Genomic DNA, 27,732 nt, shown 5'->3' on the forward strand with positions numbered 1-27,732 from the left:
ACCAAAATTACAAACATATATTCAAATCAAGCACGATTATGGCGCTGAATCTGATGTTCTAGCAACTGATCGAGGAGTCAGAGGACTTCCATTCTGGTTGTGAATGCTGATGGCAAAATGTCACACAGCTTAATTAGGTAAACGAGACAGGGTACCGGCATCACCGCAGACGCTGGGAATCCCGTCCTTCCCGACAGGGAGGGCGCAATGCGCAGCTGCGAGAACCGGGCGAGGGCCAGCCAAACACCAGATGAGAAGTGTAAAAGTATTTTGGTTGATTAGGACTGGATAAAGATCCACAGCAAAATATGGATAAATATATTATTCAGTGTTTGGTTATTTTATGGCCATCAACCTCGCGTTTATACGCACGTATTTATGAAGCATAAATAAATGTGAGACACAACTGAGACGGAGCTGTGCAGACTGCTGCTGACCAGATTAAACAGAGTGAATCTGTGGAGTAAAAAACACTTCTGACATCCTCCAGCCTGGACGGGAACGACTGAAACACCTATTCTTTTTTATGGTGTTGCACTACAGGGGCATTTGCAGGGATAGATAGATTCAGACCTTAAAATGAAAGTGGTGCAGGGCCATAAAGTAGCTAACTGACCCTTTAACGTCCACGTTTGGCATTTTTCCTTCATGCACATTAAAAACAGCAGCGTTAAGTCGTCTGGTTAGAAAATGAAATCATTTATTTAACATGACCGTATCAGCAGATCAGCCCACACACATAGCATCAGACTCACAATCACTCACTTTCAGTATATACAGATAGGCACATTCACATGAGGCGTTAACGTCCAGCCACAGCGGCTGCTGTAGGTCCGGTCAGCGCCTCCGAGTCCAGCAGGGAAAAAACATCAGCCAGGGTCCTCCGATCCGGGGCGGGGGGGGGGGGGGGGGGGTTCACTTCCAAAGTTTAAAAAGGTTTTTGGGGCCGGCGACGCTGATCTGGTGTCAGAAATCCAGACCAGGGTTCTTCCTCCAAAACCCACAAAACCTTTAGTTCCTGAAATGTTGTCATAAATGCACAAAGGAGTGGACAAAATAACAGGAACACCTGCTCTCGTTAGCTAAAATGAGGTGTTAAAAGTTAAACCAGTTTCAGTCAGGAGAAATTTCATTCATTCATCATCTGGAGGGCGTTCCTTATATATTTTGAGCACTGGTTGTGGAAACGTACATTTTGTTTGGGTGTATATTTAAATGAAAACTAATACAAAAAAACAATCCTCCAATAATCTTCACGTGATTTTAAACATGACACTTTCTCCAAATTTATTGAAACATTCAGAAAGCAAACACAAAAAAATGAAAAGTAAAAAAAAGGGGACTTTAACCACATAAATAAAAAAATAAAGAAACAACGGATAGTGTAAAATATGTTTAGCTCATGAAGACAAAAAATGTCCAACCAATCGGTTATTACGGTATAACTCTGCAGTGCTAGCACTCTAAAACAGTTTGGAAGAAGAGGTGCTCAGTTTTTAAAGTTTAAAAAGGAGATGTACAAACACGGGGGGAGCAGAGCAGAAAGGAAACGTTGAAAAATAGTCTCTGAATGATCCGTGTCCTTCATGTTTAAGCAGCTTCCTGCACAAATACCCTTTTTAAATGGACGAGAGACGCGAGGGACTGCAGCAGATGTTGAGAAGAAAATGGCACCCATAAACGTAAAGAGGATAAACTAATAAAAGAGATAAATAAATATTCAGTCTTTTCTTTTAAAAAAAAAAAAGGCTTCTCGGGAGGTTTGTTTCAAGCTGAAGGTTTTTCAGTGGGTGTTTCTCTCTCTGTGTCGACTCTAAATAACCGCCAGAGATATTTACACTTCATAGAGCGACCCAACCTGGGCTTAGTATGCACGTAATGCTACATGGCGTGAATGGAGGTTCCCCCCTAATGTCCTATAAAGAAACGCAGCATGTCGGTAGGGTTGCCTTTAAACCCGCGCCACACACACACACACACAGCGAGAGGTTTAACTGTCCTGGGATCAGTCCCGACTCCTCTGAGTCCTCCGTGGTGCCGGCGGGGTTTTCGCCTGAGAGCAGTTCTGACAAGAGGAAGAGCGGTGAGGGGGATGATGGGAAGGGAATGGGAAGCAGCCCAAGTTCTAATGGAGATATGAGATGATACCAGGAGGTCGGCCTGACTGGGAGGAAGAGGTCTTTATGCTGCGTTCAAGACATGCTGGAAAGTCAGAAATTCCATCTTTATGCAGGGAAAAAGGCAACAGAAAGACTGGAGGTTTTCATCCTGAGTGCTACACGGCATCACTTTCAAAATACATATTAGGTCACGACCTTAAGGCCCGATACAAGCAGGGTCAACAACACACGTGTTTGCTATCGGTTGAGGCTGCGACTTTGAAAATGTCACCAAAGTTGAACCCAACGCGATGCGAAGATGCTTCGCCACCGGAAGCGAACGTTTTACTCGTGTAATAATTTGTGTTTAACAAATATTTGGTTATGTGTCTTAAAAAAGGAGGTTGCTAACAAGTGGCTAAATGAGACTACTAAACGTCATCACGCCGACTCGTCTTCCTTTACAGCCTAGTTGTTTTCACTCGCGCTCATGTGACTGTGGTGTAAAGTGGTGTTCATTTGTGAAGATTATTATTATATGGAGAGCTGATTTTCTGCAGTAATCCAAAACCCAATGGAACAATCTCTTTGGCTTTTTGTGGAGGGAACCAGGGCGATGCTAACTTCCTGGTTAGCCTACAATAATATCCGTGGAGCACTCCATTGTTCTGGTGTCGAATATTTAGTGTTTAATCGTCCTTTAAAATGTAAAGTAGCACTTATAGTTGCATGATTAGCTGCAAAAAACCTACTTGCGTTTCTATTTTTCTGCAACTACTGATTGCATCGAAGATGGAATTTCAACCTACCAGCTGCCAACTCTTTTAGATCAGCCTCGCACTACCCTCTTCCTCCTCCTCTGGGTAGCGGTTCTGCTTATTAACTCTTTGTAAAAAATCTCTCCACTCCCTCTTTTCCCTCCACGGAGTGATGTATGGCGAGGAGGACATGAAGCCTAGAGTAGAAGATGATAACTGGATGACGTCCCGTCCCTTTGACCTCCTGGTTATGAAGCATGATTGAGTTGTTAAAAGTTTAAATATCGTTAAGCTGCTTGTCTGATCTCTATAAACACGCTACGCCGGGATGATAACCGTCAACACACTCCGTCTTCTACCTGATTTGTCTCCACTTTCTTTACCTCTTCCTCATATTCATCCCAGCAAGGACTCATTTGTGCCCGTCCTCCTCCTCTTCCTCCGTTTGTAAATCTACCAGCAGAAGTAAAAGTTCGGGGCTGCTCTTCACCACCACCTTCATCATCCTCTGTTGTGGACGCCCCTCACCAGGAGGAAACATGACGAGGGTTAAGAAGACGGGGGAGGAGCGCACACACTACTAGCTACCCTCCTCTTCTTCCTCCTCCTCCCCCGCTGACTGTTCGGGCTCTGCTAACGGAAGTCAAAGCGACTGCTACTCTCCTCCAACCGCTTCACCCCCGTCCTCCTCCTCTTCCTCCTCCTCGTCTTCCTCCAGGTGTTGTTTGTCTGTGTAAACGTCCCTGACCAGGAGGACTCTGGTGAGGAGGCTCTCCAGGATCTGTCGCTCCAGCGGCGTGGAGCTGAACCACAGCGGGTCGTCGGGACCGCAGGCCGGATCCGGCTGAACGTAGAAGACGTCCAGACGCTCCCGCAACAACGCCGGGCTGCAGGGGGGAAGGAGAGGAGGAGGAGGATAGAAGTAAAGCGAGGAGAGAAAAGGAGGTAAAGGAAAGAAAGTGAGCCGATGAGAAGAAAAAATAGATAAAGTAGGTATTTCAGATGAGAGGAGCGGAAAAGGAGGAGAAGAGAGAATGAAGTGCAAAAAAGTGAAGGGAAAGAGATAAGAGAAGATAGCGAGAAGATGGAGAAAATAAAGGATTGAAGAGGAAGGAGGGAGGAAATATATGATTAAAGGAGGGCAAAAGGGGGAGGTAGGGGAGAGAGAGAAGTGTGAATCTATTGTTCTAAACTTTTGACAAGTTCAGAAATTCTCTGTTAAGTCCTCATCTTTTAATAGTCAACACTGTAGTTCAGGATGTGAACAGCAAAGAGTTTTAATCACAGGACTCAAGAAAAATATATAAATCCCACTGGTTCATTGAGTTAGGGATGCAAAATGGAGCAACTGAAGACAAACATTCCCCAGAGAGAGATAAAAACTAATTAAATGGACTTCATAACATCCTGGCTATTTTTATATGTCTACATGTGTATATATTTGTGTGTTTACAGGATGCGTATATATGCATATATATCATTATGGTTTGTTTGGTGTATTTTTAATTTTAATGTAGCTTTTCCATATTTATTTTATTTTTCTTATTTTTTTTCTGTTTTTAGTCCAACATTTTTTATTATTATTTGTATTGTTTTTTAAATAAATTTATATTTTTTCTGTTTTATTTTATTTTCTTTATTTTTAAATGTACACATATATATAATTATTAGGGTTTCTTTGGTGTATTTTACATTTTTAACTTTTTACAACAGTTTTTATTTTATTTTTGTTAAATTTTTATATTTTTAGTCTTTTAATTTTTTTATTGCTATTTAACTATTATTTTTTTAATTAAATTATATTTTTTTATTTTATTTTATTTATTATTAAATACTACTGTACTTTTATGTCTACAATGTGTATATATATATATGTAGGTATGCATGTTTACAAAATGTGTATATAAATATCATTATCATGGTTTCTTGGTGTATCTTTAATTTTTAACTTTAATGTAGCTTTTGCAATTTTTATTTACTTTTGTTAAATTTTTATGTTTTTGACCTTTTTAATTTTTATATAATTTTTATATTTGTTCAGTGCAAGACATTTTTTTATTTGATTCCAGAAAATGTTACTAGTATCTAAAACATCATAAATTATTTTAATTAATGATAAACATGAGTCTAAATGAGTAGATTCATTTAACCATTTATTCCATCAACAGAAAAAAAATATTTAAGAAAAAAATGTAAAACATTCACTGGTTCTATTTTCTCGAATGTTTAGATTACATCCATTTTCCATCAGTGTAAATTGAATATATTTGGGACAGTAGTTTGCTCTTTTTTTCACCCTTTTTTGTCATATAAATTAAATGTTTAACAATCAATAGATTAGTCAATAGTAGGGCTTGGTGGTTAATCGCTAAACAATTTGCTCCTCTGGATAAAACCATCAGTAAAGATAAGTGAACCCACCACTTGGATCTGTAGAGGTCGTACAGGTGACACTCGTGCTTCTTAACCGGGCAACGAACGGTGGAGCCTCCCGAGTCGTCGTCTGGTTCGTAGTCCTGATCGCCGTCCTCCAACGTACGCTTCCTCTTCCTCGACTCTGTTTGCACTGAAGGACCAAAATAATAAAAAACATTTTCAAGATTCTGTGTCTGAGATTGTGAGCTTGAAGATTTTGAGACGCGTTTGAGACAAAGGCCATAAAGGGAACAACCAAGACGGCTGCAGCTGATGTGGAACTTCCTGTTGAAGCCGCGTCCGTATTGAAGGAACTGGACGGAATATTTTTGCTAAAAGAAAAACAATCAGATGCCAGCTGATCTCTGCACGCTGTGGTCAGTTTACATCCTTCTGTCTACTGCGCTGTAACTGTGAAAATGAACGGAGAGCATCCAGACTAAATGGTCTGAAAACCTGACTACTAGAACACAATGTTCCCTGAGGTTGGACTGTAATTATAATCTTTATAATCTTTGAGATAAGTCGAGATGTGATGTGTCAAATCTAACAGCTTGTGTTTGCAGAGGCAGGTAATCTGATAAATACATCAAAAACCTGATATAAATGTCTCACCGTGGTGGTCCTGAGAGATGGAAGGCACGCGGATGCAGACGGTGGTCTCCTTGGTGACAGGATGGACGGTGTCGGGGCCGTAGACGTTGGCAAAGGAGAGGCGGAGGTGCTGCTCCACGGTGCGCAGGCCGAAGTATTTGGTGTTCAGGTAGACCAGCGAGCGCAGCAGAGCGGCCGGACTCTGCTCGCCGAGCTGCCGGCTGCTCCACAGACTCTGCTCCTCCACGCGACCCCACAGAGAGCCTGGAAAATTTAAACTAAAATAAATCTGATGTATTCATGACTTAAAACCTAACCTAGTCAGTACACCGTGTTCAACTGGCGGGACGGGGATAGGATTATGGGATGGGAGGAAATAGTTTCCTTTCAGATCAACTATTCACTTTGCTATTTTAATACGTCTAAATTTTTTTACATTAATGTAGCTTTTACAATTTTTAGTTTTTTATGTTTTGAGTATTTATTTAAAAATGTATTTGTTTTTTATTTTTAATTTATGTTTTTGTTTTATTTGATTTATTTATTTTTAAATGCATTTATGCAAATATATCATTATTATGTTTTTTATGGTGTATTTTTAACTTTAATGTAGCTTTAACAATTTGTATTCTAATTTTGTTAAATTTTAATATTTATAGTCTTTTTAAAAAAAATTTATAGGTATTAAAATCAATTTATAAATTTTGTATTTTATTTAAAAAAAAATCTGTTTAAGTCTTTAATTTTTTCATTTGTATTATTTTTTTTAAATTAATTTATATATATATATTTTTTTTTAAAAATGTATTTATTTATATATATTTTTGTGAGTAAGAATATCTGTAAAACGAATTGGAATGCCTTAGTGGATGTCAATCATTAAATCATTAAAGAAATGCACCGTTTACATCTCACAGATGCATCTTAAAAACGACAAAACTACTGACTATACAGTATTTGTTGTGTGAACATGAAATGAGTTTCAGCTGTCAGTGTCCTCATATATAATAGTATGGTGCAATCACAAGCAATCAGGATGTGAACAGCAGAAGAGTTATAATCATTGGACACTGATCAACTAGTCTAACGGCCACCAGGTGGTGCTAAGGAGCAACACACTCACACTGTGATCTTAACAGATATCAAACTCTGGGTTGGTTGAGATCCTATTTAACCTCTGAATTTTATTTTTTGTTATATTTGTGTGCATTGTGGTTGTTCAGATATTATTAACTGATTGTGTGCCGTTTTAAAATGTGGTCACTCACTTATCTAGTAAAGAAAATCCGACACTAAGTCATTTGTTGCCGGGCACATGGTCGTATGAGACTCACCATCAGGAAGCACGCTGGGCTGCCAGTCCTTCAGGACCTTGTTGAGCTCTTCTCCAAGCTGCTGGTAACACGGGTCACTGAACAGGTCATCCTTCCGGCCTTTGGCGTGAAGATGCTTCAAACACATAAAAACTCACATTAAAAAAACAAACAAATAACAAGCTTCAATCTGCAGAGATCAAAACGTTGGTGTCCTCATATTTAAAATCAGCATCACTGTTTGATCAGAATGTGAACAGCAAAAGAGTTTATAATCACCAGACACACACATCTGCACTTTCTGCTAAAAAGATCTGAACACAAAACGTTCTCACTTCTGCAAAAACCCACAAATAAACTTATTTAAAAGACATTTTAAAAAAAGGGATTGAAGTAAAGCAGCAAGGCCCAGAAAGGAGCATGCCATTTTTAAGTGTTTAAACCTAAATGTCTTAATCAAACTTCACATAAAACATTAAAATCTTTAGTTTTAACAAACAGATTAAATCAATCTTACACTTTTCTGTCAGAAAAATCACCCTCCAAACGACTTTAGGCAGTCCTGAGCTCTTCTCTGAAGCCATGCTGCTGCTTCTGCTGCTGCTCCTCACATGTGAGAGCAGGAAGGAAGTCTGTACACTAGTAATATCTGTCCCCCCTGGAAACACTCACTCTAACTTTAGTTCCTACCTCCAAAAGGACTGGATGGAATTCTTATAGAACAAAAAGGGAAAGTTGACAATTCTTCTTTTAAATACTTCTTGTGAATACTTTTTATTAGATTTTTATTATTATTGTGTCATGTATAATTAATATGCCCAAAAAGGCTTACAAGACACTATTATTTAGAAAATAAAAGAGACAGAAGCAACATAAATTAAAGAATATTATTAAACAAATAAACCACCCTGACATTTTTGCTTTGCTTTAGCTTGAAAAACAAACTCATAAACATTAAAATTATTTTCCATTCTGTCATCGTCAGTGCACCAAAATATTTTAATTTAAAATAGATATTCTTTTTATTCAAATATTTATATATTTTATTACAATCTAAATTGTTGTTATTTTGTATTATTGTAAGTTTATTATTATTTTATTATATTATTAGTTATTTAAGTTGGTGAAACATGATACTTATGGTGACTGCTAACATTACCAGAGATCTTTCTTCTTTTTCACGTTTTTTAAAGTATTTTTATTGCATATTCTCTTTATTTTATACCAGCAGTGGAGAGGTGACAGGAAATGAGGGAGGAAACAAAAGGAGGGACAAGCAACAAAGGGGCGATCACATGGTCAGCGTCTTTAACCCCTTTGTCCAGCAGGACGCCTCATTCTTTTGTTGTTTTTTAAGTATAAACCGAGCACACACTGTTCCTCGGTGTGTTCTTTCCCAGCTTAAAACAAAGGCGGAATAACAATAACTAATTAGACTTTAGCCGGGTTTCCACCAAGAAGTTCCTGGTAATTTAAGTCCCAGTACTACTTTTCAAGGAACTAAAAGGTTCTTTAAACCCACCTGCAAATATTAGGCAAATCAGTCCGCTGACGTATGAAAAGCAACATGATATGTGACGAGGGTTTGCTGGTTGTCACAGAGGTAAACACACTGCAGTTTTCTAATCTAGTAATCTAATCTTGAACTCACCTGTTCCTCTGAGCTTTCCCCTATGGTTTTATAATTACTATGATTTTTTAGTTGCTTTTAACTTATGTCAGGACATAATTTGTTTATAATTTGATCCTATTTTGACGCTTTTAATCGCATGTTTCTTGTGTAAATTGTCTTAACATTGTATTGTGATTGTTTTACCCTTCGTGTGAAACACCTTGAGATTTTCGCTGTATTTTAATGTGTGCTATATAAATTAAATTCAATATTATTATCATTAATATTATTGCAGTTCAGTGTGACCACCTGTTTCATCTAAAAAACACGTTGGAAAAAATAAACGTAAGCAGAGCCTAACTTTACTTTTAATGTTATCAAACAAAGAGAAATGTTCTCCTCTCGTTCTAAAATAGTTCTAAATCGATACTAGAGTACTTCCTTGTTTTATGAATGAAGCTGTACAGTTGTAGCAACGGCGCTGTGTTTGTGTTTGACCAATCAGTGACGGTCATCCCTGCAAACTCCACCTGAAAGTACCTGTACTTTCATAAAGTACTACCCCCGACCAGGGTCTTTTTTGAGGGTAAAAGGGCCCTGGAAAATGTCCCTGAAGCTTAATTTAGACCCTGATCCCTGCGGTTCTAGTTCCAGGGTTTTGATTCTCTGGCTTGGTACCAACCTGCTGGATCCCCAGACAGAGGTAGAGGATGCTGTCTGGAGAGTAGCGCTCCCCGCTGGGCCGGCACACCTCCCTGACAAACCGGGACAGAGCCACGTTCAGCTCCTCTGAACTCAGCGACAACAGGTTACTTTTAGACCGAGCTGCAGGAGACGAGGAACAGATACAGACCGCTGTTAGTAAACACATGTTCTCTAATACTAGACTCTACTATCTACTATCAACCACGGCAGTAAGTTCATGACCCGGTTTAGCTCACCTGGTTTGGAGCGGTCTTTTACTTTGGCGTCGTCTGATTGGTCAGAAGGAGACAGCGCCCAGCGTTTCCAGGCATTGATGCCGTAGCGAGCTTTGAGAGGTAGCGACCGTCCTTCTGAGCATCTGTCTGTTAGATGGGAGGAAGAAGACGAGGCCAGATCTGAGCCCTCCTCCACCGCCCGTCTCTTGTTCCCCTGAAACACAAACACACACACACAGTTACTACACAGTAAACCAGAACAACGTTTCTGATTGTTACATGTGTTTGTATGTTTGCGTGTGTGCATACTCGTCTCCTGGGCTGTGGTTGAGGTGCCGACTCCTCCGACTCCTCAGCCAGGACTGGAGGTAGAGAGAAGCCCATGTCCTCGTCCATTCCCTCCAGGACTGGAACAGGGTCTGAGGCTGAGACAGGAAATAACATCTGGTGAGTTACTGGCTTATTTATTAAAAGCTGAAAATCTATAAATCCAGTCAGGATGGGACTCCAGAGACCCGATTATTCAGACAAACCAGGTTACACAGTGATCAGACAAAATGTTTACGAGCATTACACAAACAAACCCGGTGTAACTGAAAAGTGTAATTGCTATTCCCAAACTGGATTTTGTATTATTATCTATTGTCCCTTTTTATCTTTTTTTAAAATGCTTTATTTTATTATTTTTGTAACACTGTAACAGCGCGCTATCTTGGCCAGGTCTCCCTCGAAAAAAAGAATTTAATCTAAATAAAGATTAAATAAATAAATAAAAGTGTTACTGTAAATCCATGTATACCTGCAGCAAGTTTTAGTCTTTATTTTCTTATTATTATTTAAAAAAAACAATTATTAATATTGAATCATTTTTTTAAATTACTGATGTCTGTGAAGGAAACAATAAAAATCATTAAAAACATGGAGTCAGATGTTGTTACATAAGAGCTGCTTCTCTAAAAATGAATGAATGAATGAATGAATGAATGAGGAGGATAAAAACACTCAGACTGAGAGAAGGAGTTTCAGTCTTTCAGCTGACAAACATGGTGCTCATTCTGACTGTCAAGTTTTGAAATCCAGATCCTGTTCATACCAAATACTGTCAAACTATAATTATTATTAATTGGTATTATTATGGTTATTTATATATTTTTTTCTGAATGACGTTGCCTCACTAGCCAGTCATCAACAGGTCTAAAACTACATGTAGGTGTTTTTACCTTGAGGGAAGTCTGCCTCCAGATCCAGGTCGGGCTCGTACTGGTCCTCCTCCTCCTTCACTTTCTTCTCCTCCACCTCCTCCATCTTCTCCATCTTCTCTACCTCTTCCTCCTTCTGCTTCTCTTCCTTCACCTCCTTCTTTTCTTCCACCTCTTCCTCCTCCTGCTCCTCTTCCTCCTTCTGCTTCTCCACCTCCTCCTCCTCCTCCTCCTCCTTCTCCTCCTCCTCCTTCTCCTCCTCCTCCTCCTTCTTCTCCTCCTCCTCCTCCTCCACCACCTCTTCCTTCTCCTCCTCCTCCTCCTTCTCTTCTTCCTCAGAGCTGCTGCTGGAGGCCTCCACTCCTCCACGCTCCTTCACCTTCACCAGCTTCACATCTGAAACACACAGCCAGGTAGGTCCTCATCGTCATCACTTGCTGCAGCTTTCTTCACATCTAACCTTGTGTTAAATTTGGAATTTTGTAACCAGAACATTGAAGGTTCGTTTCACATTAGAAGTCGCCGATAGGATGTTTTGCAAACTTATCGTTATCCACGGAACTGGAGGCTTCATGCATAAAGTGAATGTGTATCTGAGACATATTTAAATCAACGTTAACTTAATATAAGACCGCTTTGTTTGTAAATCATGAGCGTGAGCGTACCTGGCTTCTGGTCGTCTGTGATGATGTCAGCCACAGAGAGCAGGTCGGCCTCCAGAGGGTAAGAGGTCATCTTGTTCTTCAGCTCGTTGAGGGTCTGGATGATCTGCTCCGCCCCCTGCAGGGTGGTGGGCAGGAACACAGGCACGGGGACCTGGACGGGACGGGACGGGACGGGACGGGACGGGACGTGGTCAGTTAGTTGGTTGGTTAGTCATCAGACAACTTTGAAGTTTTTCCCCCTTTTAGCATGAATAACCCACACGTGTTCATCGTGTCTTACCGGTATAGGCAGAGAGACCGGAGTAGGAGTGAACTGGGAATACATATTCATGGGAATGGGGATGAAGACAGGCACAGGTATGGGTACAGGAATATACTCCCTCTTCACGCCATCGTCTACATCTGTGGACACAGATATGCCGAAACATAACATTTTATATCCGCAAATCAGTATCTGTATTAATGAGTCATGAAGTGATCTTTGAAGGCTAGGCAGCAGGACCCATGTTTCCTGTCTCTCTCTCTTTCTCTTATACCAACATATCTGATTAATTCAAAGTGTCCAAAAAGAAAAGAAAAGTGAGATGCTTTGATTACCTGTCTGTAAAAGTTTGCTCTGCATGTGTGGCTTGCAGTAAGTAGCCTTGGTGAGCGTGAGCGGCTTGCAGAGCACGGCCTTGTTCTTGACGTCTCTCATCAAACCTCCACCAGCGTACGCCGCGGTGCCCTGATTCACCATCTACAATACGTCAGAGAAAAGACATAACAATGTTCAAGTTTAATAATGTAAACACAAATGTGGCTCTTATAAAACAATCTTTTATTATACGGAAAGTTAAAACAAATAATGAGATTGTTTTTTAAAAGGATGGCAGGTAAGTAAAAGTCAACATGTTTACACATTTCAAAACTATTAGGTGGTAAATTTAATGTCGTCTTTGCGGCACATAAAAAACACTGTTGTCTGACGACGATTTAGCCTCCGGGGGCAACGGACATTATTTCTAGGGTTTCGATGTAGCCAGCAGATATCTGTATAAACGGATATCCAGCAGAAGACTTCCTCCTCCGTGCACCGGTCATTGTTTACAGGCGGATTAGCAGGTTGAGACTGAAGTTAAGATGACGTGTACGACCGGATTGTTTCACAAGTAACCAGTTTACACTCCGTTACCAAGTTTTTTTTAAAGCAACTTTAATTATAAAACATATAACATGAGCACAGTTACAAACTCACTGCTGTACTATTCAACTAAGGATTCCTGTCCAAAACAAAATCACAACTCCTAAGAAGGATGTTTTCAATTTATCCATAATGTAAAATTAAACAGCGATGTGAGCGGATGTTATTGACGGTCGCTTTAAATGTTGCTGCCGCGGGGAATTGTAGGACGGCATGATCTCCTTTCCTTTGGTAAAGGATGGTCCAGTGTATCCTTTGCTAAAGGAGTTAAGAAAGGAAGCATTAAAAGCACCTTTCCTTAGCATTTAGAGAATTCAAACAGCTCTTATCATGGCTGCCGCTTAGATACTTCCGGGTTATTTCACTCAGTTAGAAACCTTCCGAGGAGAAAAAGAACTTTCGACTGCAGCCCCGTCCTGTTGCCGACAAATTCTGCAGATATCTGTTTAGAGAGATTAGTATGATACCGACACATTTTCCAAATTCTTACTTACCCCAAGTTTGGCCCCATGCATTTCATAACCTGTAAAGGGGAAAATGAAATACATCACATCTTTGTCTCATGAAGAAATGTGATTGACACTTGACACTAGATTTTTAATTTTTGCATCGCCACTAGGGTTGGAACGGTATGTGTATTCGGCACATCCTTTTGGTACAACCTATGACCCAAACAGCTGTTTAGGTCTACTACTCGCACGCGCGGAACAGAAATTCTAGAGTTTTACCCAGAATATTTGGCAATGCACCAGGAATGGTAGCAGCGCTGTAGCTCAACTGACAACAATTAGTGTCAAACTGTATGCCGACACTATTCCACTGAAGTCGGGTTTATGTGTGGACACTTGAAACAGACTGGACGGCGAGTCCTTCTCTCCACAGCGTTCAGGCAGCGTCCGACTGTAGGTACACACCGTTCCAAAGAAACTAATGACAGTGTTTATCGCTGCGTATGAGAACACACTCGATCGTAAACAATACAGAATTAAAGCATCTGGTCAAAATGTGTGAGCCTTCATGCATTTCATGAGCCTTCCTGTGTGTATTTCAGTCAGTCTGTTGTACCTTCCCTGTATGAACGAGCGTCAGCTGCAGTTCAGGATCTACCAACAGCCTTAAGACGGAACAATACATTTACATTACGGACATTTGTGATATATTTTTTTTAAATTTATTTATCTTTTATTGACAATATGTCAGTATTTGAGTGCCTTAATTGTTAAGGTAAGAATTATGACCAATGAGCAACTGTTGAATGTCTTTTCTTTGTTTTCCCTGTACCGAAAACATACCAAACTGTGACCAAACCCCAAAACCGAGGTACATACCGGATCGTGAATTTTGTGTACCGTTCCACCCCTAATCGCTACGCTTCAGATAACGTTCATTCATTCCCTCATACTTCACCCTTAAAAAAGCATTTTCTGTTACATGGAATAGTAAAAATGTGCACAATGTTTCTCCAAAGTGAACACACACTCAGTTCGTACCCAGGGTGGAGTTCTCGGGGCCTTTCTGTGTGACCATGATGGGCTCGTTCTGCTGGCAGTAGAACTTCAACAGACACTCCTGGTCACAGAACTGCTTCATCTCTGTTCTCCACATGACCGACTCCGTCAGGTTACCCTGCACCTTACAGCAGTCGCACCTCGCCGCCTGGTGGACACAACAGGAACAGTCACAACAACGTATTCCTGCGTACACATACTGTATATGTGTTCATTTTAAAGACGGATTCAGTTGAGTGTGAGCAGACCTTGTAGTACCAGTCGTTGAACTTCTTGGAACAGGCCTCGCTGCAGAAGTCCCGCATCATACCGCCGAGCTGCCGGGTCAAACCTCGCTTACAGAGCTGGTTGCAGTGGTTACAGCTGACACACTTCAGACCCAACCGCTTGATGAAGTCCTGCTTAAATAACAGCTTACAGCCTGGAAGTAAACAAAGAAGAGGAGGAAAAGAAAGTGAAACAGCAAAAGGACACATGGTCAATAAACTGGAAAGCAGTCTCATCGGGATGCAACAAATCCAAATCCTGGATACTACACTTCAGATATACAAACAAGGAGAGGAGATGAGATACCTTCGCTGCAGAAAGGCCTCTTGACTCCGGAGAACTTGACCATCTCGTGCAGCGTCTTCTCCTCTTGACAGTACTCGCAGAACGTCACGATGCAGTGGAGCTTCTTGTAGTCCTCACAACACGTCTTACTGCAGAACTGGTAGACCTTATCCTGAACACAGACACATTTCCATAAATGTACTGCACCTATTCTGGCTTTAAGATTCATCAGTATCTGTTCTGATTTCTGTCTTTGTGCTGCTGCAACACCTGAATTTCCCCTCTGGGCTCAATAAAGGTTTATTTTATTTGATATTTGTGGAAGAAAAAGACAGTCTGTCTGTGATATCTGGATAAGAATTAACGTATTGACTCCTCAGGATGGTCTCACCTCCCACTCCAGAATTTCGGGCTTCAAGCTGAACGCTCCTCGACAGTAGTTACACTTCAGCTGGACGCTGTTGTTTGTGGTGGAGAGCGCCGTCTGTCCGTTGGTGGTTGTCTGAAGAGTAGCGTTCTATGAAAAAAAAAAAAAAAAAAACATCACACGGAGGAAATGAGAAACTTTTGATGACTAGCAGCTGCAGTGTAACAACATCCAACGTGTCTAATAGCCTAAAACACACCTGGTTGTACTTAGAGATGATTAACGAAGACAATTTACACTTGACTTGCAAATATTTCTACACCTACAAACTCATCTTGTGGTTTTATATGAACTCTGTGTCATAAACAATGATGGAGTCACGATAGTTCCAAGAAACTCTTGTTTTCTCATTATAAATTTATGCAACATGGTGCTAAAAAAACTAATCAGGTCACAGACTCCACTGAGGGAACCTGCGCTGTTTCATGTTTTTGAGCTGCTGTCTTCATGAGGATGCATCAAATGAGTAGATGATAACGGTATAATATAATTTCATGTGTTTTCATGGAAGTCTAGTTTGATCCAAGTATCTAAACTATTTATTGCATGAGATTAGTTAGCATGCATGCTTATATTTTCAGCATCATCCTCACTGCAGTTGCCCAAAACAATATAGTGTTTTCATTCAACTATATCAAAGAACTTTTGTGCTAAATAATCCAGAAATATCCACCAGTGTGACCGCATTATTTCCACTGTAAAATGTAGGGATTTTTTTGTAAAACATGGATCATTTACCACGCTTTGTGGGTGTGACTTTTTTGCTGTGTCATCACCTTTCATATCTAGACAACCAATGTGTTTATGATTAAGTTGGTTACTACAGCACAGCATTCTTCATAGATCTAGCCTCTTAATTTAGCTCTCAAAATACACCAGATCGATGCATTTTTTTTCTAAACACATGATGTTTCCAAAGTCAGTGAGTAATTGTGTTAAATAATCATGATGTCAGTATTTATCAGAATAATCATGATGATGATATTGTCTGGTTTGAAATGATAAAAGAGTCTCACACCTGGAACTTGGTAACACACTGAGAGCTGCAGAAGTTGAGGATGTTTCCCTCCGGCAGCGTGGCCTGGTACTGCGGTAATGAGTTCCTCTTACAGAAGTGACACGTTGGCTCTGTGTCTGCACACACACACACACACACACACATTAAATCAACATTAAAACTCATATAAACATGCATTTATTACATAGGAAAAAGGTAATTATACGTAAGTGTTTAATGAATACTAACAATCAAACAGGTTAACAGGAGCTTTTCTCTGCTGCTTTGTCAAGTCAGTTATCCATCATCAGAACATACAAACCTGTCTTCTTTTTTTTCAGACTTTTTTTTCTGATATTTTTCAAACTTTATTTTCAGACATTTTTTTGGACATTTTCAGTAATTTTTCTGACTTTTATTTCTGACAATTTTCTGACTTTTTTTTCTGACTTTTTCTGGACAATTTCCATACATTTTATTTTTCCTGACTTTTTTCCAGAAATTCTTTTCGGACATTTTTCTGACTTTTTCCGGATTTTTTTTTTGGACATTCTTCAGACATTTTTTCAGACATTTTTCTGACTTTTTTTTTTTTCTGACTTTTTTTTTCTTCTTTTATTTCTGACAATTTTCTAACTTTTTTTTCTCTTGGTCTTTTGAGGCTTTTTACGGACATTTTTCTGACTTTTTTCCTGGATATTTTTCTGACTTTTTGTTTTTCAGACTTTTTTTTGGACATTTTCAGTAATTTTTCTGACTTTATGTTTTTTCAGACTTTTTTTTAAACTTTATTTCTGAAAATTTTCTGACTTTTTTTTCTCTGGCTTTTTTTTCGACAGACTTTTTCGGACATTTTTCAGACTTTTTTCCTGGATATTTTCAGACTTTTTTTCAGACATTTTGTTTTTCAGACTTTTTTCCTGGACATTTTTCGACTTTTTTTTGGACATTTTCAGACATTTTTCAGTTCACTTTTTTTTCTCTGGCTCTTTTGAGGCTATTTTTTAGACAGACTTTTTACGGACATTTTTTTCCTGGATATTTTTCAGACATTTTTTTCCTGGATATTTTTCAGACTTTTTGTTTTTCAGACTTTTTTTGGACATTTTCAGTAATTTTTCAGACTTTTATTTCCGATCATTTTCTGACTTTTCCCGGACTATTTCCGACAATTTTATTTTTTTAGACTTTTTTTCCGGACTTTTTTCATTTTTTCAGAATTTTTTGTTTTTCAGACTTTTTTTTGGACATTTTCAGTAATTTTTCAGACTTTTATTTCAGACAATTTTCTGACTTTCTTTTGGGACATTTTTCAGACTTTTGTTTCTGACTTTTTCAAGACATTTTATTTTCTCAGACTTTTTTTTCCAGATTTTTTCAGACTTTTTTTTCAGACTTTTTCTTTTTTAGACTTTTTTCAGACAGTCGGCTACCGAGTCCTTACTATGGTAAATGCTCATTATGTTTCTGCTACTCGCAGCCTTGACCAACATAACCTTGTGTCGCTAAGATCTGATGAAGATATTATGGGACCTGTGGAACTGTGCAGAACTCATAACATGGTAGAATGTTAAATGTGAAAGGTGTCCCTGACCCTGGAGAGTTTGTTTCTGTGTTATGCAGTAAACTCACTGATGAAGGAGGTCGACGCCAGCTTGCCCTTGTTCATGCAGTTTACGGAGCAGTAGGAGCCCATAGTGCCGCCCGCTCCGAGGCTGTGCAGCACCTCGCCCGTCTTGATCAGCGTTTTGCAAGTCAGGCAGGTCGCAAGTTTACTGTTAGCCTGAAGACAGAAGACATCACGTCAAAAAAAATAGCAACTTAAAGTGGCAACGTCGAACACTTTCATTCAAAAGGTTCCATATCAGCTCATTTTCAGGTTCATACTTGCATTTTGAGTTTCTACTAGAACATGTTTACATGCTGTAATGTTAAAAAAAACTTTATTTATATCATACTGTCTGCATGAATATACCTGCACAATTTCTGAATACGGGCTGTGTGTATTTCTCCGTATATTGAGCGTTTTGATACTTTAACAGTATTTATATAGCACTTAAACCTGTTTTATAATATAAAAGACATGAAAATCTCACTTTTTTATAATACGGGACCTTTAAATAAATGTCTATAAAGTCAATATCTATCGCTGAATGGGGGTAACACAATGGTGACTGAGCCTATAGTCCACTGATGTCAGCTAAAAACTGAGCTTCTTTAAATTCTATCAAATAGTTTTAAGCCATTTTATTCACATTACAGGTGACGTAGACACATAAACAGACTATCCAAGCGTACCATGCACCATGGTGGAAGGATATTAAGGTGCACCAAAGAAAAAGAAAATAGATTATTAAAGAGGTTTGTTAATGTGTTTGTTGGAAATCCAGAGCAGTTTCTTTTGTTGAGTAAACCTTGATGACATATTGAGCATTAGAGGAGTAAACAGCACAAATCTCTCAGGTACGATATCCAATAGTCGGTATGTTTGTTTGTTTTGTAATCCCACTGCTGAGCCACAAAAGCACGCTGATTACACTCTCTGTCCTCCTATTATTATTATTATTATTATTTTCATCACAGTGACTAGCAGCAGTATGTGTTTTAAGACCGAGCAACATTCTCACTTTTACTTATTTCTACAACGAGGAAGATGCAATGATACCAGAGGTGATTTTCCACAAACTGTAATTATTGAATTGATTTGAGTTTTTCAAGGATTGATTTAAAGCGGAGAGGCGTTTGTCTCCTGCTGCTTATGATTTTTCTATTTAGAGGAACTGATAGTTCCCCAGTCTTGAATATTTCTGTGCTTTCTATAGACAACACAGCTGGTCAGATATTGAAAATATAACACATTTAAAAGCTCAAATGGAAACAGACAACTTCTGTCCAGCAGCCACAGATCATCCAAACACTTATTCATTACTTAATATTAAACCAAACCGAGCTTGTGGGTTGGTACATGATGGCTCATTACTGGGCTCAGTGGATGAAACAGTCGTCTGAAATGAGACTCCGTAGTTTCTTCCACTTATTAGTGGGAATATTCAATAAGCTGCTGTTGCCAAGCAACGAATACAATTCCAACCTCTAATTTCATGGTTAATATTGCTTAGCAACACAATTTAGTTGTACAGTGCAGTAACATGTTTAGTTAAAATCGGAATAATGAAGGATTGGTACGAAGCTCAGGTCATCTCTCTATCCACATACAGTATATGTCATTAATAAGAAATACAAAATAATTAATTAATTAATTAATTAATTGATTAATTAAAATAAATTGTGAAAGTGTATACAGGTTTAGAGCATGATGATAGAAGTATATGATGTCTATCCCCATGCTCTATTATGTCTCATAAGTTGTTGCAGCAATTTTGGGGTTGATAGAATTTGTTGCACAGATTTGGTGCTAAATTTAACCCTTCTGGAGAATTAATTTTCTTTTCATTTGAGAGCCCTGGTTCTCTCTCTTATGTCCATTCAAGGACATTTGTAAATGTTTTTATATATATATTTATATATTTTAGGAAGGTGAGTAGCAAGGCCATTTTTCCTGTATTTGCATTTTAGTTGCGGTGGCTGTGAGTGGGAGGAGGGGGTCACCACAGCTAAATTAAGCTGAGCTGTCATTTTAAATGGATATGGTTGAATGAAATAAATGAACCAATCACACAGGCTTCTATATTCAGGCATGTACGTATGACACACCTGCAGCCTGCGGTTGAGCCCACAGTACCTGCTTGAAGTCCCTGATGCAGTTCTGGCAGCAGAAGCGTTTCTGTTGGCCGTCGACCAGCAGGAAGTGGTTGGCTGACGCTCGGCTGGGCAGGTAGTCGCCACACTGCTCGCAGCAGTTCATGATCAAGCCGTTGGCCCTGCGGTAAACGTTGAAACACGTGTCGCTGCAGATCTTGTGGGTCACGGTCTTGAAGCTGACCTCGTGCCGGATCTGTAGACAGAGAGAGAAATACAGCCTGATTAACCAAACTTAATTTCTCTCTCTGAGCAACACAGAGAGACTGATGCATAACGCTTTTATAACTAGTAGGCTGGACAACTGTAACGCTCTCCTCTCTGGTCGACCAAAGAATACAATAACTCAGCTACAATTAATTCAAAATTCTGCTGCACGAGTGCTGCCTAAAGCCAAAAGGAGAGCACAAATTACGCCTATTTTAAAGTCTTTACACTGGTTACCTGGTAGTTTCCGTATTGATTTTAAAATTCTTTTATTAGTTTATAAGGTACTACATGGCCTTGCAGAAATGCTTTTGGTTTATGAACCAGGAAGGCTGGTTTATCATCATCATTATAGTGTTTATTTTACTATATTTTATTCAATCAACATTTTATTGCTGATCATTATTATCTCTTTTATTCGATTTTATTTATTTATTTATTTTTTCTCAGCATTTTAATTAATTATTAACATTTCTTTTAACCGTTTTAACCGATAGCGTTAATCGGTTAAAATGCTTAATGGTTAATTATTAACATCCCTAATCCTAAGACGCCACACTGAAATGGACGGATGGAGAGAAGAAAGCAGAGTGAACGAGAGAACAGTGACGACAGACGAGGAACAAGAAAAAGAGATAAATATTGAATGAAAGTAAGTGGCCTGAGGAGGACGACAATAAAGGAGAGACAGAGAGGCAATGAAATGGTGCTAAGAGGACGTTCATTAGGGGATAAGAATCAAAGAGAGAAGATGTAAATAAATGCAACAGGACAACAAACATCCCAAAGCCAAGGATGTAAATAATGAAGAGAAGGTGAAACCTAACGAGGCTGAGAGTCTGCAGCCATGCTAGCCGCTCCGAGGCTCTCATCACAGGATGGATGTTTGTAATGTTTGGGTGCACCCTGAGGGAGCCAGATTATTAGAGACACCTCTCGATTGCATTACGCCGTGATCATACTTCAGTAGTACGGACACAAACAGCTGCAGACTTATGCTACTCAATTATTAATCCCTTTGTCAGGAATAAGACGGCATGTGTTGCTCTGGAATGACTGGTTGAGGTGTATGCATTGTTGAGCGCGTCAGACGGACTGACCTCTGTGAGCTTGCCGCAGACAGTACATTTGGTCTTGATGCCCGATTTGGGCGGGTTTTGCTTGTTCTCGTATGCGCCGAGGCAGCCGGTGCTGCAGAACTCCTGGAAGGACTCGCTGGAGTCGACCTGGGCCACGATGGTGCCTTTCATGTTTGTGATGTCCCTGAAAAAAACAACAAAGAGCGCAGATACATTTAGATCTACATTAAAATGTGCCTCAGTTAGTGAAAAGAATAATAGCTCTCCTTGTTTTTAAAGGGTAACTTTTCTATCTGGACCCTATTCCCCCATGTTTTTGTGTCTAAGTGACTAATGGGGACAACACTTTCTGAAATTGGTCCAGTATTGAGGGAGAACGCTGCAGACGGCAGCCGCTAAACGAGCTGCAGTGTAATCATTTCCGTTCACTAAAAGTTCTTGTTTTTGCCACTGACAGACTCAGATTATTATTATAAGTGTGTAGTGTATAAGTGTCTTTCTTATCTTTCGCTTGTTTTTTTTTATTGTGTCATGTGACTTTTTGCCGGAAGACAGCGGTGGAAACGTGAGTGACAGTTGGATAGAGGAGTGCCGATGTTGTCAGAGTTTGTTGTGTTGGAGTACAGAAAGTGTAGCTTAGTGTTATCTAAAAGATTTTCAGTGTCATCGCTCAGCTTTCACATTAGTAAAGTCGTTCCGTACCCGAGTACACTTGCGTCATCATCCACGTGTATTTGTTTATGTTGAGATCAGCTGTTCTAGTGGCAGAGCACCATAAAATACTTCATTTAAACCTCACAGAAACAAAATAAAACTCACCAAAACCGTCGTCGTTAGTCTTTCCAACAATCACCAACTCTGGTTTGGCCAACTCTACACTCTGACAGGCTCTCGTTCTTCAGAGATAGACCATTAAACCAGCTAAATAGAATAACAAACATCGCCCAACCCCATCGGCTACTATTGTTTATATTTTAAGGAACCTCTCCCAAGGTCGTGCAGTTCAGAGGATGAGATCGGAGCATGCATATACAGATTTCGGAGGAGACCGACAGCGTTGGAAAAAGTCTGCCCTTTCACAACTACTCGCTGACGTTACTCGCGTTAAATAGCGGTCCACTTCTGTGTTTTGGTAGAGTCTGCTTTCACATACGGTTACGGAGCGCTCACACTAAGCAAATGAACTAGACTTTGGGGACAAGTGTACTCAGATCCGGGCCCGGGTCCCTGATGTGAAAGCTTTCTTAGACACAAAAACCTGTGAAAACAGGGTCCAGGTTGAAAAATAACAAAGTTACTCTTTGTGTTTAGAACTTGCAAAAATAAGAGTTAAAACTCAACAACTATCTCAAAACCGCTGGAAATTCACTTAAAAACAACACTTCTTTACCTTAAAGATTTGGTTTATTGTGACAACCCCACTACTTTTGAATGTAACCCACGTGCAACATGTAAAATCCTAAATTCAAACCACCTTCTGGGTTGAGAGACTCACTTTTTGCACATGGTGCAGCTCTTCTTGGGGGCGGGTTTGTGTGAGAAGGCAGAGAGACAGGTGGTGGAGCAGAACAGGTGTGTGGAGCCTTTACGCTGGTAGGCCGTTTGGCCTTTCTTCAGAGGCTTTTTACAGTTGGCACAGGTCACCTGGGACGAACACACACAACAATGACTTTAACTGCAGGGCAACAAGTAAGCTATGACTTTACCCTATTAGCTGCCAGTAGAGCTGCAACCACTTCAGCTACATTTTGGTCATGTAAAACTCTTTCAGCCTTGGATCCAAAGAGACCGACTATAATTTGGGTGTGCACATTTTGCTGGCTTCCTTTAAACAACAGTTGGCTCCCATTCAATGGAACGGAAACAGTTAATCTGAAAAAAATGGGGTAGTGAATCACAATCCCAAATTTTCTATTGCACAATCTGCTGTTGTGCTCCTTCCAAATACAATTAAACAGAATAACAAAACAGCAAAACAGTGTTCATTGTCTATCACAGGAAATATACTATAAAAAAAGAAATACACAAGGTACTGAATGCAGGAAATGATGTGTTAAAACACTTTTGAATGTGAAGGAACTATTGGGAGAGCTGCACTGGGTCAAGAAACTCTGTGTTGAAGTAAAACAAAATAGGTGTGGCTTTGTCTTTGAACAAGTATTGTTAAGGGTGCTCCTTTATGTGTATTTCCACATTGTAAAGGATAACGAATAAAGGATTTTTAACTTCCAATCAGACTGCCTTGGATGGTTTCCAGACTGTCAACTAATACCAAGACTTCCTTCAAAAGTACGCTAGACAGTCACTGCTTTTTATTTGCACTTTTTAATCTGTTTGGTTGCAGTGTGTTTGGGAAAATATTTATTAACAATTAACATGCTTTCAAGTCGGGAATGCCACAAAAAATAAAAAGCACAGATACAAAAGTTGCATGGACAACTGAACCTCAAACTCTGGATTTAATGTTTTCCTACACCAGAGCCAAAATGAACGGAGTGGATCACCTTGACTGTCCGGGGCTGCGGCTGGGAGCCTGAGGAGGAAGTAGACGAGGAAGACTGGCCTGGAGGTTTGGGCAGCGAGGTGGCCGGCGACGGAGAGTCGACCCCCGTCTGTTTTTGGTTGCGGGGGACTGAAGCTGACTGGGAGATCCACGAGTCTGGAAGGAAGCAAAGATACAAAGTTAATAGTCCATCCTACATCTCTTAAAAACAGTGAGTGTGAATTCATCAGGACGACAACAATCCATCTAAAGAAACACAGCTTCACACTTGTATCTCCAGCCAAATCAGGGTTTGTTGTTTTTGTAGAACTGGATAAGATGCTGTGCAGCAGGAAGTGGCTGCTCAAAATGGGACTGATATGAAACTATGATGCATCCAAAGCCAGTTTTAGAAAAGAGAACCACCGCAGTCAACAGCACCATCTGGAGTCCGTGTGGAGACAGGAACATAAAACTGTCCCAGTTTATCAATAAGTCTGTGAGGACTCAGGATTGTCCCACCGTGAAATCACAAAGTGTCTGATGGCCCACTTGAGGACGATTTAATCCCAGTATGCACACTCTCCATCGGTCTGCAGTGCTGCAGATTTTGTTTGACGGAATTACCCACAATTCATAGTGTTCTAATGTTAAAATCAAGAATGACAGAGGAGGAGTTGGCAAGCAAAAGTCTACTGTGTGGTTCTTTGTCTCATGATTTCAAGAAGATGCTGTCCTATTCTTCATAAAGCATCCTGAACTTCTCTTTCTGCTTAGCACTCAGGTGATGTTTATTAAAGCTCTCAGGATGAACAATTACAATACTTGGTTACTCTACTTACTTTGCATGTAACTGGTCAGTAATCTGATTGTTTTCTTTACCCTCCACCAGTCACAATCCTACCATTTAACCTGTGAGAACATGCCCTGTTAAATATCTTCTTGCTGCATATTAAATTCAGTACCTGCTCTGTTGTGCGTCCCCGTGTCTCCGTTCTGTACCAGCTGACCCATGGGGCCCGAGCCCCGCCCCGGGTTGAAGGAGGCTGTCGGTCGACCAGATGGGGTGTCGGGATTCAAGCTGAACGCGCTGCTAATCTGCAGACCGTTTTCCTCCACCTGGCCTTCACCTGCCTAGACAGACGAGTTACTCAGGTTAGTTTTCCTCCTCAGTGACAAAACACTAGAAAACATGATGATGAGGAACACAAAAAAAGGGTGCTGTATGCTGCAGTCTGTGGAATCTGCACTGAGTCCAACCTCCTCTAACTGGGAGCTGCCAGAGCAGTTTGGATGAACAAACACTGGAATAAAACATCAGCCCCCAGCAGTGTCATTACAAAGATATCATTATGCACTTTGCCAAGAATAAACCTGCAATGCCAATGAGAACACCTGCTTTCATCAACATCTACCAGCCGCCAACATCAGAGGAAACAACTTTTCCTGAAACCAGTTAGGAGACAAAAAAACTAGAGATGCACCGATCGAAACCGGCCATGACCAGTCTCATATATCCAATGTTTTTGCCAGTCAAATTTACACAAAAATGCCGCATGATAGTTTTACGTGCACACCGGTGTGGAAGTTCTTCAGTGTGAGTGAAGAATAGGCTTATAGCGGTAGTCGGTGTTACGGCCCCCTCCCTTTTGAAATAAAACCCATTTAGAACTCATTTAAACCCATTTATCTTCACGTATCAGCGGCGTGTTATCAACAGATATTCGGACGACGGACGCTACAAACTGAAAGTGAAAGCGTCTGATCCGTACGGAGTCTCAGCTGGCGATGGCGGAGGATTTGGTGTCAAAGCGAAAAAGCAAAAGCTCCTATTTGGTAATATTTTGGATTAAAACCCAATGCAATCCACCTTATTCTCGGGGGCGTTACTTTAGAAATGATTGTGGGCGTAACTTCTGGTGAAGTAGCGGAAGTAGCAGTAAGCTAACTTGAAAAGTATTTCGCCTTCAGTTTAGCAAATCCTGCTTTATTTTTTTAACAGATATTCAACTAACAGTAAACGGTACAGTTTCCATCGCCGACCTACAGACGAGGAATCCAGAAGAATGTGGCTGAGAAACCTAAACTTGAAGAGACCACCATAAACCCTCGTTATGTGTGCTCACTTCATTTAGTCGACAAAAAGCCAACAGAGGAAAACCCGTATCCTACTTTGTGGTTGTGCTACGAAAGAGCAGCGGAGAAGAGACGTCGGGTGCTTAAAAGGACAGACAGCAGAGCCAGGAGAATATCAGCTATGATTTCATGTGTAAGGAGGGCACAGCATTGTAGCGTCTGTTTAATGATAGCCAGTTACTTTCACTACTTTCTTTACAGTTTAAAATGTAAGGCAGTTTATGGCACGGAGTGCAGGGCAGCATTAAACTAAAATACTTTAAGTACGGTTATCTGTGTGTAGAAAAAAAAACAAAAGCTTGTTACTGTGGAAGTACTGATCTGCCTCAGAGCTTTTCAGATTGTTCATCTCTTCACCGTCTGTAGCAACGGAGTCAATAAAGTAGCTAAATATGCTAGTGTAGGTTATCTGAGGCCACTTCTTCAGGTCACCCTCCCATCCCTCCATAGTAGAAGGCTGAGGTATGATCACATTATCCTGTTTGAGCTGTAATAGCTGGTGTTCATGTTTTACTAAATTTATTAATACAATCGCTTTAGGAGAGGCGATTAGCGTACTGTTACCATGGAAAACGCCGGTTCCGGTTCAGAGACAACGCGCCAGAAGTTGCGCCCATAATTCACGCAAGGCATCATGGGTGCTAGGAATAAGGTGGATAAGGGAATTATTACGTTAATGAGGGAATCGCCGTGCGGAGGACGGAGATGGTTTATGCGGCACCAGGTGGAAACCTGCAGCCCCGCATCGAAAGCTGGAGCGTAGAGGCCAGACACACCGCCATCTGATGTTAAAGATCAAAGTAAGCGCTCTGCAGATATTGACCGTCATCTTTTCTTGTACAATGTCCGGTGTAATCGGTAACACCGGTGTTGTCACAAGTTTATCAACCCGTGGGAAATGTTTTATCATGGATATACAATTGAATTAAAATTTTCCATGAAAGAAAAGTTACTAAAATGTTTGTGTATGCTGTGAACTATAGTTACTAACTTAACTTAAGAAAAACAAACAAAAGTAGAGGTGAATGTAAACTAGATGAAAGCAGGAATAAATAAAAAGTTGTGGTGATTCTCACCGCTGTGTCAGCCGCCGCGTCGCCCTGCAGTGATGTCACCGAGGTTATCATCAGGGTCATGTCTTCCTGGACGTCCACTGGATGCGGCGGCGTATTCACTGCAGAGACAGCGGAGTCTTCTTCTTTCTGGCTACTGGAGCCCAGCGTGGTGACGCTGGCGATCCTGATCTCTGAATCTGGCTCCGTGCTGCTGAGGGCGCCTGGCGAGTGGGACTCTGAGGAGCCTCCAGGGTGCGCTGGCGAGGAGGAGGAAACGTCTTTCTGCTCAGAGTCCTCCTCATCGTCAATGACGATGGGCTCTGCCTCTGTGGTTGGAGGTTTGGAAGGCGCCGCTTCCGCCGCCGCCGTGGATGCGCTGGAAGACGCAGGAGAACTGGGGGTCACCTCTGCTGGCGTGGACATGTCTACGGACGCAGCCGGCTCTGGGCCGTCTGTGCTGGGCGTGTCCTGGGAAGGGGTCGTGGCAGAAGGCTGGGGGTCCTCCTCCTCTTCCTCCTCCTCCTCCCCTACCAGAACCACATCGTCATCAGCATTGTCCTCTGTGCCACCCTCCTTTGTGGCTTCATCTTCTTCTTCTTCCGTTACCATGGAAACTGCCTCCCCAGCCTCCTCGGAGGGGGGCGTGGTCTGTTGCTCGGGGGAGGGAGTGGCATCCATGGGCTCCACCCGCTCCCCTGCTGCCTCTTCTGCTACGGCAGGGTTCAGTTCTGACTCCCCGTCCATCGCTAAGGCAACCACCTGGCAACGCAAA

The 27,732-nt window shown here is 40.7% G+C and overlaps 1 protein-coding gene across 3 annotated transcripts in view; it reads right to left on the minus strand.

The window, feature by feature from the left end:
* Positions 1-678: 678 nt before the first annotated feature.
* The window catches only part of zmym2 (zinc finger, MYM-type 2), a 37,011-nt gene continuing 9,957 nt past the window's right edge, over positions 679-27,732 (minus strand). Inside the window, exons 1-25 of one of the 3 annotated variants that reach the window (XM_074657855.1) lie at positions 26,982-27,719; positions 24,735-24,903; positions 23,792-23,946; positions 22,783-22,931; positions 21,309-21,471; positions 19,985-20,197; positions 17,875-18,025; positions 16,264-16,379; positions 15,210-15,335; positions 14,840-14,990; positions 14,515-14,687; positions 14,249-14,414; positions 13,253-13,281; positions 12,173-12,314; positions 11,856-11,977; positions 11,576-11,726; positions 11,206-11,306; positions 10,932-11,058; positions 10,021-10,136; positions 9,733-9,925; positions 9,474-9,616; positions 7,201-7,315; positions 5,888-6,130; positions 5,279-5,423; positions 679-3,744 (exon numbers count right to left, since the gene is read on the minus strand). In XM_074657855.1, the coding sequence (XP_074513956.1) occupies positions 3,513-3,744; positions 5,279-5,423; positions 5,888-6,130; positions 7,201-7,315; positions 9,474-9,616; positions 9,733-9,925; positions 10,021-10,136; positions 10,932-11,058; positions 11,206-11,306; positions 11,576-11,726; positions 11,856-11,977; positions 12,173-12,314; positions 13,253-13,281; positions 14,249-14,414; positions 14,515-14,687; positions 14,840-14,990; positions 15,210-15,335; positions 16,264-16,379; positions 17,875-18,025; positions 19,985-20,197; positions 21,309-21,471; positions 22,783-22,931; positions 23,792-23,946; positions 24,735-24,903; positions 26,982-27,704 (4,314 nt within the window). In that variant the 5' untranslated portion in view covers positions 27,705-27,719 and the 3' untranslated portion in view covers positions 679-3,512. Of the gene's footprint in view, positions 3,745-5,278; positions 5,424-5,887; positions 6,131-7,200; positions 7,316-9,473; positions 9,617-9,732; positions 9,926-10,020; positions 10,137-10,931; positions 11,307-11,575; positions 11,727-11,855; positions 11,978-12,172; positions 12,315-13,252; positions 13,282-14,248; positions 14,415-14,514; positions 14,688-14,839; positions 14,991-15,209; positions 15,336-16,263; positions 16,380-17,874; positions 18,026-19,984; positions 20,198-21,308; positions 21,472-22,782; positions 22,932-23,791; positions 23,947-24,734; positions 24,904-26,981; positions 27,720-27,732 lie in introns of those variants that run through there. The other 2 variants (XM_074657854.1, XM_074657856.1) reach the window with 2 other exon arrangements.

The sequence above is a fragment of the Sebastes fasciatus genome, chromosome 14 (genome assembly GCF_043250625.1).
Source record: "Sebastes fasciatus isolate fSebFas1 chromosome 14, fSebFas1.pri, whole genome shotgun sequence".
NCBI lineage: Eukaryota > Metazoa > Chordata > Actinopteri > Perciformes > Sebastidae > Sebastes > Sebastes fasciatus.